General features: G+C 49.0%; 1 protein-coding gene across 3 annotated transcripts in view; it reads left to right on the top strand.

Annotated features, from left to right (window-relative positions):
• LOC114667807 (ral guanine nucleotide dissociation stimulator-like 1) overlaps positions 1-11,463 on the top strand; it is a 47,747-nt gene extending 36,284 nt beyond the window's left edge. For all 3 annotated transcript variants that reach the window (XM_028823280.2, XM_028823281.2, XM_051920543.1), the window contains 5 exons: positions 983-1,078; positions 4,885-5,017; positions 6,917-7,138; positions 8,194-8,308; positions 10,274-11,463. In XM_028823280.2, coding sequence (XP_028679113.1) covers positions 983-1,078; positions 4,885-5,017; positions 6,917-7,138; positions 8,194-8,308; positions 10,274-10,443 — 736 coding nt within the window. In that variant the 3' untranslated portion in view covers positions 10,444-11,463. The remainder of the gene's footprint in view (positions 1-982; positions 1,079-4,884; positions 5,018-6,916; positions 7,139-8,193; positions 8,309-10,273) is intronic.
• Positions 11,464-12,146: the final 683 nt, after the last annotated feature.

Below are 12,146 nucleotides of genomic sequence, written 5' to 3' on the forward strand. Positions count from 1 at the left end.
CTGAGGTTTAGGGTCACTCTGGGTTGACCTTGCAGCCCGCCAAATGTCCATTAAGTGTGAAGGCTCCCTGAAGAACAACTGAACCCAATGACGGTTGTGATGGCAGGCTGTCCTCTCTGGGAGGTTTTGGTGCAGCCACCTGTAGGGCTGGAGGAGCTCGGCAGGCCCACACCTCTCTTTAGTTGGACCACAGAATAGTTAAGTTTATTGCCCCCTAGTGGTTCCTGTCCATACTTACAGTCCTCACTCTGGATTACTCTTGTGTGTATCCTGGCCTGTCTGGTGTCACGTCTGTGTCACCCCCACTCATTTGGCAGCTTGTCCCATTAAGAGAATTTAAAGAGATGAAGTTCATGTTGGGGTAGAAGTGGACTCTGGGCAGGCTGGACAGGGACATCACTCAAGTGACGATATCAGATGTGACACTAGGGACAGAAGGGCTAATCATGGGATGGGATGATGGTGAGGGGAAGGTGGTTAATAAAGAGCCCACCAGCTTCCTTTAGAAGTATTCAGCAGGCTGCTTGATATCCTCATGGTGAAGGAGGAGGATTAACAGGCCAGGCTGGCCAGTGGGTGCTGCCCGGCCCACCCAGATCTCCTCGAGTTCCCACAGTCTTTGCCCAAAAGCAGCATCAGCAGACCTGACCTTAACACTGTGGCAGAGTTCCAAAAAAGTGGAGGGTCTGGCGGGGCCTTTCTCAGAGTGGCAAGCTGCCAAATGAGTCATCTGGACCCCCCAACCCCCCCCCCCCAACCATTGTCACCTCCCTTTGGGAATACAGCAGAGCTCTCAGCAGGTTTAGTGGTGCAGTTAGGGAGACTGAGGGATAAACCAGAGATCCGCTCAATCCCAGTGGAAAAAGTGGACGGGGATCCAGAATGAAGTGGACGTATGGCGGGGGTCCAGAATGAAGTGGACGTATGGCGGGGGTCCAGAATGAAGTGCGCTGACCTAATCTCCTTCCTTTTACTCCTACAGCCATGAGTTGTCTCGGGAGGTGGAGCCTCCGCTAGACCCCTGCCCAGGATCCCCCCGGCTCTGGAGCCACAGGAAGCTGGTGAAGAAGCTTAGTGGGTAAGAGACCCCCGCCGCCGCCGTTTCCTTCCACCTCCTGCTTCTCCCCAATCTGCTGCTGTTAGAACTTCACATCATGTAAGAGGGCAGCAGAGACCCCCGCTGTGAATTCTAGCATTGCCACCATTGTTCACTTCTGCAGGTCCAACTGAAGTCAAAATCTCAGATCCTATCTACTATGAACAATAACCCTGGGGACACCAAAAGAGTTGGGGTCCCAGAGGAAGACCCCATTTTATGTCTAGAAGGAAAAAAAAACCAAAAGAATTGTCGATCAAAATGGAATTGTTTGTGATGCTTGTTAGGCGGAGGACTGCTCTTTGAGTTCATGAGGTGAGGTTACCATCCTCTGGAGAAGCAGGTCCAACAATGGCGCTGACCGCTTTGAAAGAGCCTGAAGGGGCGGGGCTGGACAGACAAGGAGGAAGTGACATCAAGAGCCACCTGGCAATATCCAGAGAGAGGGTGTGGCTAGGGCCGGGGCAGAAATAAAAATCAACAGATGCAGTACAATGTCCCATTGTTCTTCACAGTGTCACTGTAGAGTCCCACCACACAATAAGTGACACCTGTAAAATCACAAAGTGTTTGCCAACTGGGCGAGTCGCTAAGTGTGAGGGGGCACACAAACGCTCAACGTCCCACCACGGGAGAAAAACGGCCACCCCAAGCTGTCCTGGCCATTTCTGCCATCACTGCAGGTTGAACAGAACGTGGGTGTCTCGGGAGCCAGTAGAGACATAAGGGACTTAAAGGAATGTGTCACCCGAATATCCTCTTCATTAACTTGTATTTGAATATGTGACTACGGTGTGACGTTTGTAGTGACGGCCGAGGAAACGCGTTTATGCAGAATGAAGAAAATGGAGGTCTGTGGTGACCGATGGTGGACAACAGCAACTAACATCAAGAACATCCGTGAAGGAATCTCGCGTTACCCGCGTCACGTAATCCACCCGTCGAGTCGTCCGTCTCCAACTACCAATGAGGTACAAACTTCAGTTCATGCTCTCCTGATGTCTCGTATTGCTTAGTTTTGCAAAGCAGCCTTAAAGGTGCAATTGAAAGGTAACCCGCCAGTCGCCGTCCCACCTGCACTTCACAGGGGGTCACCCACCTGCAGCTAAGCACGTTCAGGCCCGGCCAGTGCTTGGATGGTAGACCATCTAGGTACAGCTTGGGTTGCTACTGGAAGAGGTGTTGGTGAGGCCAACAGGGGACCCTTACCTCATGGTGGTCTGTGTGTGGCTCCCAATGCCCCCAGTGCAGTGACTGGGACACTGTGTTATAAACATGGTGCTGTTGTTTTGACTCTCTGTGGTCAAAGAAGATCCCTGGGCATCCTTCATAAAGAGTAGCAGGCTAAACTGCCCACCACGGCCTGGTCATTCAGACCCCCTAATCACCCCCTGTCTCTAATTGGCGCTCTCTCTCTCACCCCTTCACCACCTAACACCTCATCTGTGGTGAGGAGCGTCCTGGAGCACAATGGCTGCTGTTGCATCACTCGGGTGAAATGCTGCACATTTAGTGGTGGCTGAAGTGGCTGCGCACTCACTAAAGCACTTTGAGTAGTGAGAAAGGCGCTATATAAATGTAAAGAGTTATTAATTCTACTACTATTATCATCTAACTCCCCACTTCTCCACCTAACAGCCAATGTGTGGTGAGTGTATTGGTGCAAAATGGCTGCCATCGTATTGTCCAGGTGGGTTGCTGCTCATTGGTGGCTGTTGAAGAGTCCAACCCCATCTAAGCCCACCATGTAAAGCAATTTGAGTGTCTTGAAAAGCTCTAAATTCAATGCATCATCATCATCATCATCATCTTCTTCATGCACAACTGAGCACACAGCAGGCCACAGGCCTTAGAGGGACCTTTGGTGGTCCTCCAAATCTGTCTTCAGCTGAGGGGCTTCACCTCCACTGTTGGGGTCAGTATGTGTCAGTTGTTAGTCAGACCGGGCTCTGTGCCTTCATTACTGGAACTTCCATGAACCTCAGAACAGGTTTTGAAGCCATTGTGACGTCCAAAGCTTTATTGGTGCCCGTGTCTCTCCCCCCCAGGAACTGGTGCCCCTACTTTCCCCCCAGATTTCCCAGTTGGTTGATCCAGCCCTGCCTTCACACCTACATGTGATCAACATTAAGCTTGATACCCTGGCGCTCTGCAAGGTGCACCACATAGGCTGGCACAACGGCCCTGGCAGGAGTGTCTGGGGTGACCAGGAGAGCCTCTCAGGTGCGCTGCAGTAGAAGAACGTGCCAAAGTAAACTCCTGTGTGTACGCGGGCATGTCAAATGGAGGGCATCTCGCCTGAGAAATGGGTGAGGGGTATGGGGGGGGTGGACTCAGATGTTTGTTTTTTTACATGCTGACCTCTTTCTGCTTTTAAAGTCACCACCAAGGGCCTCAAGAGTCTCGGCTTGTAATCGCCAGCCTGCCTTGTGCGTCATTCCCGACTCTTTCTTGGCAACAGGCGGGCTGAGCAGCTGATCTGGGGGGGCTTTGGAGGGCGAGGCGGGAGCAGCGAAGCTGAGGTTTCTCATTTATCTGTCAAAAACGTTTAATTAATGGGGGGTCAGAACCAACCCAGGCAGCGTCGGACACGAGGCAGGACACACACCAGGGTGGCAGAACCGTCCTCCGCTGTGTCAGCAAGTCCTGTTTGGGCATACAGTGAGCTCAGATTGAGTGTCGATTGTCTGTGGTGGGACGGGATGGCAGCCTGAATTTCGGATGGGATTAAAGGAGTCAGGGGGGCCTCGGAGTTAATTCTGCTGCCCCTCGCTTGTGAATTGCCTGTTGTGGGTCCGTATCCCCCCACCCCCCAGTCACTTTATAGGGGGATCTGCTCCCGATTTCCTTCTCCTTTTGCTGTCTGAAGTCTTTATTTTCTCATCCCTGTAGGCTTTCTCTCTCATTCAGAATCCAAGGTGGTTGGTACATTTTCACCATCTTACACATCACTGGACCATCCTGTATTGGGTGCCACCATTTCTGCATTTCTTAACTGATTATTGCCAGGTTCTTCCTACAGATGGGCAACCAGGGCTGTCATGAAAGTGAAATCTTCACAAAACCCAAGGGGTGTGAGGCCTTCCAAAAATTGTGCCAAGAAGCAGGCCAGGATCCTCACTAACTTGCCCAGAAGAGGCTCACCTTAACGCAGGCAGGCCCCAAATACCACCTGCTGGCTTCAGCCAGAGCAGGCCCCAAAATCTGGGGAGCTGGCAAAACAACACAAAATGTCAAAAAGGGGAGGGATAACCGTCAACCTCTGGCTTCTAAACAAAAAAGGATCTTTATAAGTGGAGGATTTCTTGTCAAAAATGGTGTACTGAGCTGAAAAAAAGGCGGACGGAGTCACCGTAAAAGACAGTCTTATGGTGAACAAGTCCAGATAAGACCATCCAGGAAGCGGAATCCAAGAAAAATCCAGACAGAAATCACAATATTCACAGAGCTCCAGGATGGATGAAGTGATCTCGGGCTCCTGGACCTTCTCGGTGGACTTAAAAAGCCAGAGAGAGAGAGACAGAAAGAGAGGGGCGCGGGAGTGGGGACATCAGGATGGTCCTGCCTCCTGGGGCTTCAGCCACAAAGACCAAGGAGTAGAAGTACATAATAACAGACACGTGGAGGGCATTGTGTGGTCGGAAGGCCAAAACGGATACACGTTCTGAAGTTTGTCACGTCAGTGTGGATGACAAACTGGAATGTTCAGATGTGTCTGTGTTAGTGTGGACTGAAGCTCTGAGGGGCCAGCGGTGCCGTAATCCTCTCCCTTGTCTCTTCTCTGCCAGGCTCATTATGGGATCAGAGGGCTCCGCCTCCAGGGTGGTCCTTGACCAGGTCAGCATCTCCTTGTCGGGTTCCAGCGGGTCTGAAGTCGAGGACGTGTCTGCACCCCAGTCACCTGTCAGAAAAAACGAGAAGGTACGTCCGGCCGTGTGGTTGGTGTCTCTGTATTTGCTGCCGTTTTCAGCGGTGTAGTGACAGGGAGTTGACGTGAGGTCCATGGGGGCCGACTACACGACGTTGGAGTGTAAAGGTCAAAGGTGCCGTCGTTCCAACATTTCAGTAAAGTTGACCTTTTACGACAGGGAATCGAGCAGTAAAGCCAACTTGAAAATCACGTGGTAACCGCAGAGGATAGAAGCTGACACAACACGATTCATTCGTGGTGGCTTCTGGGTAATTTGAAGACGCACCGCTCATCGCTCTGCCGTTCGTCTACTTTAAGCCAAACTCAAATGAACACACAGGGTGGCACCATTAAGGAACAACGTGCCGCGGTGTGAGATCTCATTTGGCAGAGCGAGTGAAGCCGAAGTGACGCCATCTTGTGCAGATCGGTCAGCTGTTTGGGAGCCCACCTTGCACAAACTTTACAGATGTGGATGTTCAACCAGACCGCGCCCCAGTGGTTTGTTACACTCGTTCTTCCCGCTTTAAACCTTTCTGCCCCTTCATGAAGTTTTCATCTCATCCTGCTGTCCTCACTTCTGTACTGAGCCAACGTCCTCGAGTGAATTTCAGCGGCTTTCACCCCCTTCACCAACTGTGCCATCCCGCGTGTTCATGTGACCTTGGCTTTGAGGGGACTAACGGGAGCACACTTCACTGGGCGTCTTCAAAATACCCATAAGCCACCACAAGCAGGCGCGTCGGCTTCTATCCATTGTGGTTATTGTGTCGTTTTCAAACTGCCTTCCTTACGCTCCTACGTATCCATTACACTTCATTGACCTCATGGACGGTGGTTGTTGTGTGTTTTTTAGTTTGCGCCCCACTCCATGATGTCCCCTCTTATCTCCTGTGAGGCTCGATTTCTAGAAAATTCCCCAGGACTCTCCGCCTGCCTACTTGAACCTTCCTGAGCTTGTAAGGTGTAATGTGAATGGCGTGGAATGGAGGGCTCGGTGTACCTGTCAATCACCCGTCCGGCCCCGCCCATTTATTCTGCCAGTTTGTATCCATGAGCACCCGTGGGTCGACCCCCGAGAGATCGTTTGGGATCGGGGTGACGATCGTTACGTGCCTGTGATGATTTTCATGAAAGCAGTTTGCCTTAAAGTGGCCTCACGTGGAGTGATGGGGAAAAAAATAATCGGCGCACCACCTCAAGCCGTCGTAAGAGTCCGACGCAGAATGCGAGAGATGCTGGGTTGTGATGCCCTCAAATCGTCGCACCGCTGCACTTTACACGTCACGTTACCAACACTTTCATTTCGCCCGACGTCTTCTCTGGATAAATGGAGCTTTGTTACCGCTGTCAGATCGGCGTCTTTATACGAGACCGTCGCTGTCCAGCGTGTCCAAAACATTCCGCCTTTCCCAGGATGTGTGTGCTGATCTCGGCCTGAGCGCCACCTTCTGGCGAGTCAGGACAGCACACGTGTTCTTCTAAATGGCTAGGGTTGGAGTCCTAAATAAGAGAAATGATAAAAAGCTTTTAGTCCTAACCAGTAAGTAAAGAACCAACTTTAAGTCACTCAGGGATTTTGGAGCCAGTTAGTTTTAATTAAATTAAAAACGACCCTAAAGCTAAAAGTCTGTGCCATTAGTAGCCGTAGCTGGTGACTAATTAAGGAAGTGGCTGGCATGAATACCCTCAGTGTTGCTGGTGACAGGGTGACCTCTCCGGATGGCATCTCCTTTGTCGGCCTCCTCACTTGTCATTACTTTAAGAATGACGGACTCAAAGGAGGATGCTGCGCCATTGTGATTAATACTGGGCAGCTGTGCCCGGCTGTCTTGTCTGGCAGTGGGCGACCCAGTGACTCACCGCCTTCCTTCCTCATTCCTTCTCTTCTGCCTCTTTGTCCTCCACAGCTTCTGGACTCCCCCTGCCAGGAGGGCTCTGATGATGTCTTTGTTGGCCCGGAGTCACCGGGACCCTCGCCCAGCCTCTCGCCAGTGAGTGCTAAGCTGGAAGACAAGCAGCGTTCCTCATCCAGCAGCTCCCTTCCCGTCTACAACCAGCAAATCGATGACTCCTGCATCGTCCGCATCAGCATGGGCTGGGACAACGGCAACCTCTACAAGAGCATTCTGGTAGGTTGGTGACAAGTGTGGCCTGCAGTCTTGTGGCTTTGGTCTGAAGCAGGGGCGGGTGGCATTAAGCGGGCACGACCTCCCGAGCACAAGGTAGGGAAGACTTCAAGATTTTTTTATTTGTCACATATGAGCACCCAGGAGTAAAGCAAACAGTACAGTGACGAGCAGGCCTTACATTAAAGAGAGAGTAATGTTACCTCTGGTTTTGGAATTGTGGAACACCAGTGCACATCAGAGGTGTAGTAATTGGTCAATTAATAATAGCACATAAAAATATAAGAATAATAGCAGACTATTTTTACAGTTTTGAGGAATGCCTGATGAGGAAACTAGCTGAGGAAAGTTTAAAAAGCTGGCACACCACCATGTCGTGATGGGCATGTCCACCAGGTGGAGCTGTGCAGCATTTTAATTCGGGCGTTTAGAGAGTCCAGGGAAACTGTCACTTGCATGTGCCAAGCACCATGTGACATGCTGACATTCTCCGGCAGCAGGATCCATGAGGAGACCTTGAGTGTGGGAAAGGCACTATATAAATAAAATGTAGTATTAATAATAATATTATTACGTGTGATCTGGAGGCTTTGGCCTTCCTGACCTGACAAGGCTCAGAACACATTCATCCTAACTTCATACCGCGTGAGTTATGAGGTCGAGGAGATGGGCTGTTGGTAATGCAGAAGACTGGGTGGGGCTAGGTGTGTGGGTGGGGCTATGTATTTGAGTGGCAGAGGGCTGGGTGGGGCTATAGAGCAGAAGTAGTGAGAAGAACTATCATACCTAGAAACATTAGTCTCCAGACATGCAGTATTTATGTTTGTTGTCATGGCCGAGGAAAAAGAAAACAGTGGGCATCGAGGGGGGCCTATGTAGCAAAAATATCGAAATGTCCATTAAAGAAAAATTGTCACAAATTACTTTTGTCACATCAATAGCACATCAGATATCCATGGTGGGATAAAAATGATGGGAATCGGGTGGGCACAACTAGTGCTGTGGTGACTTCAGATATACAAATCCGCTGACCTCCTTTCTTTGTTCTTCTTTTTTAGTTGACAAGCCAGGACAAAACCGCACAAGTGATCCAGAGGGCCCTGGAGAAGCACAACGTCGAGAGCACGCGCCTTGAGGACTTCCAGTTGTGCCAGGTTATTGGTGAAGGCAGAGGTAAGCCGGAGCACTTTGCCAGTCTGAGACTGTTATAAATATTAGTATATTACCCGAGAACGAGGCACACGATTCCCATTCTCTGGATACTCTAACTGAATTGTTACCCGAGAGCAAGGAGCGTGATTCATTTTTCAATGGATTCGTGAACTAACTCATTGCACGAAAACGAGGTGAGGTGCCCGATTCTTGTTTGTCTGATTTGTGAACTGAACCATTACCTGAGAATGAGGTGCACGGTTTTCAAACTAAATTGTTACCCGAGAATGAGGTGCAGGATTCTCGATCATTTGATCTGCTCACCAAATTGTGACCCAAGAACGAGGCCCATGACTTTCATTCGTTTGAATCAAACTGAATCATTACCCAAGAACGAGGTGGATGATTTTTGTTCATTTGACTCTTAAACTGAAATGTTACCCAAGAACGAGGCACACGATTCCTGTTCTCTGGATTTTCTAAATGAATTGTTACCCACAAGCAAGGAGTAAGTTTCCTGTTTGTTGGATTTGTGAACTGACTCATTGCACGACAACGAGGGGAGGTGTTCGATTCTTGTTTGTTTGATTTGTGAACTGAACTGTTACCTGAGAATGAGGTGCACGGTTTTCAAACTGAATTGTTATTCAGGGATGAGGTGCAGGATTCTTGATCATTTGATCTGCTCACTAAATCGTGATCCAAAAACGAGGCCCACGCTTCTTGTTCAGCTGATTCTTAAAGGGAATCCTTACCTGAGAACGAGATACACGATCATTTTGTGTCTTAATTTTTGAAACCCAAAAACAAGGTACACGATTCCTGTTCTTTTGATTCTCCAACTGAATCATTACCCAAGAACGAGGTGCATGGTCTTTGTTCATTTGACTCTTAAACTGAAGTGCTGCCCGAGAACGAGGTACATGATTATCACCTTTTTGATCTTCAAACTGAATCATTGCCCGAGAATGAAGGACGCGATTCTCATGTATTTGATTCTCAAACTGAATTGTTACCTGAGAATGAGGCTTATGCTTCTTGTTCATTTAACCCTGAAACTGATTTGCTACCAAAACGAGGCGCAGCGTTCTCCTTCTTTCCATTTTTCACACTGAATTTTTACCCGAGAACGAGTTGTGTGATTCTCATTCTTTTGATTCTCGAACCAAGTTGTTCCCCACACAAGAGTGTCACGCTTCTCCTTCGTTTGATTCGTGAAGCGAGTCATTACCCGAGAATGAGTTGCACGATTCTTATTCACTTAATGACTCTCAGTCATGGTCTTATTTTAATTATGGATTGTCACAGTGTTGTCGTGGCTTTATGCTGTGATGGAGGATAATTGTGTATGATATGAATAATTATCATGGCTAATATTTAATACAATAGATATATAAATTATACGATTATATAATTATGATTTATTCAAAGGGAACTGACCAGGAATGTTTAATTGACGCCAGCCCCATATTGTGTTGATCAATGAAACGAATGAGATTAAATGATTAACTTGACCGAGTAATTTAAAGGAATCAAACCAGTAAAGTGATCTGAAATGTCCTCCTAAAATGGGACACACTGATTGGTTTGGCTTCCACTCAGCCTAATCAATCAATCAATCAAAAGATCTGCTGCTCTTAGGGTGCTACACCATCTTAGTGATCGAGTCGAGTCGAAGTCTCACCCATGACACTTAAGGGGACACTGCGATTTTTGCACTGTTTTGAAACTCCGCTGAATTCGTTAGCAATGGTGTCTTGTGACATCGGTGACACTGGAGCAGTTCCTGCAGTCGGGGAATTGAAAACCAGAGTGAAGCCATTCAGTGTGAATGTGGATTCGTGGTCAAGATGGGTCCACCTAATCCCTGAGTCTCCTCACTGCGGTGAGTCATAACGGAGCTCGGGATGGGGTGGCCTGGGTTGTTCTCGCTTGTACATTAACTGAATTATAATCCCAATTGAATTTCGATTCGTTCCATTTCAGAGCTGGTGATCCCTGACAAGGCCAATGTGTTCTACGCCATGTGCACGTCTGCCAACTACGACTTCATCCTTCGCTGCAAGGGGCGGGACAGCAGAGCCCCGCCCTCTCCCTCCACTGGGCGGAGTTACCAGAGCTGGCTTGTCCCTTGGCTCACTGCCTCAAAAGAGTGAGGAGGAGGAGGAGGAGGAGGAGGCATGGGATGATCCTCCTGTGAGCGTCTGCCGCTTCATTTCTACATGAGGAGAGTGAGGAGGAGACACAGAGGAACCTGCCATGATGGACCGAAGGCCTCTGAAGATCTACTGGAGAAGCTGGGCTTAGATGAAGCCCCTCTGGAGTGCTCTGCTGTTGGACAATGGAACCCCCTGGCCCACCACCACAGTGAACGTGTGGTGAAGTTTTCAGATCAGCTGGAATTGCCACTGAAGGGGCAAACACGTCTCCAAAATCACACGGGCGCTGCAGATGGCATAGGAAGAGGGCTGCTCACCTCCATCTCTGTCCACACACTGCAGATGGCAATAAATGAGACAGCTGGGGCTGTCAAGGTCAAAGTAGAGTGGTGGGAATCGTGTCCACGTAAAAGGTGTCCCACACTGTGGCAGGATGCGCCAGTCATGGATAGGGCAGTAGGTGATGGCCACTGTTTGGACTGCCTGGCCTCGTCTTCGTTTTGTTTTTTGTCACTCCACGTCCGTTACCCTCAATGAGGTCCTGAGTCTGTGGGGACGATTTAGGACGTCATGGGTGCTGCCATCGGCGTGGGCACTGCCAAGAGCAGCTCTATTGAACCCTTGCTGTTGGGTTTACAATTCTTCTTTTTGTATATAGTGCCTTTCACAGATATTACTCCAAAGCCCCCTGAATGAAAGCTAAATGACAATTATACAGTGCTGGCAGGTGTGAGGGTCTGGGCTCCAACATCGAACAGATGGACTTGGGCAGCAGGATGGCACTGATCACACCCTGCTCTTCAGGACCCTGGGGTCTTGGTGCTCATGCATTGATTCTTTGTTCTTGATTAGGGTGGGCTTATTCAACCCAGTTCAGCCTGTTTTTGTATAGCGCTCTTCACTGAGGCTCGTGGGCATATCGGGTCAGCAATTGGGCACAGCAGATGGCTCCAGATGTTCTGCCAGTGGGAAACCTGGAATTAATCCTGTCAGAAGTAAATTAAAAAATGCGATGTGCCAATGGCTCTCACTTCATCGTTTATGGGGGGTGATGGTGGGAGGCGCACCAGGAGTCATGTCTGAGGGTGCACAGAGGGAGACTCTTCTGAAAGAATGCCATCCTGTGGCACTGCCCCTATGGTGCCACTCCTTCTATTCATTTCAAATTGATGTGCCTTCATCCCATTCAGACCAGGCAGTACAAAATGGAACACAGTGGACTGGGGACCAAGCGAGGGGCCACCCAACGGAAAACAGAAGACTGCCACTCTGACACATGACATTATGGTGGCATAGCCAGGGGGCGGTCCACCCCGGGGGGGGGCACATTTTTGGGGGCGGCATTATTGGCCAAAAGGCTCAGTACAATTCATGTGTAAGCAGCAGGGTTTGAAAAAAAAAAATATCACTCAAGAATGAAAAAAATAAAATGCTGATTTTTATCTACAAATGCTTCAAAAATAATTTTCAGACAGTCCTTCTGTGACGGCATCAGACACAGCAGTTGAAATTGAAGAGGCGATAAGAAAAATGAACAGAAACACGATAAGAATTTCTAGGAAGATAAACAACTAATTTACAATTTATAATTTCATTTCGTTATCAATCTGATAAACATCCCCACCTATCACTTGTACACTACACTGCTTCTGGTTTTTGTTGCGTAATTAAACTAATAACACGGCTTATCAGTGCGTCTA

This window comes from Erpetoichthys calabaricus, chromosome 17, assembly GCF_900747795.2.
Source record: "Erpetoichthys calabaricus chromosome 17, fErpCal1.3, whole genome shotgun sequence".
NCBI lineage: Eukaryota > Metazoa > Chordata > Cladistia > Polypteriformes > Polypteridae > Erpetoichthys > Erpetoichthys calabaricus.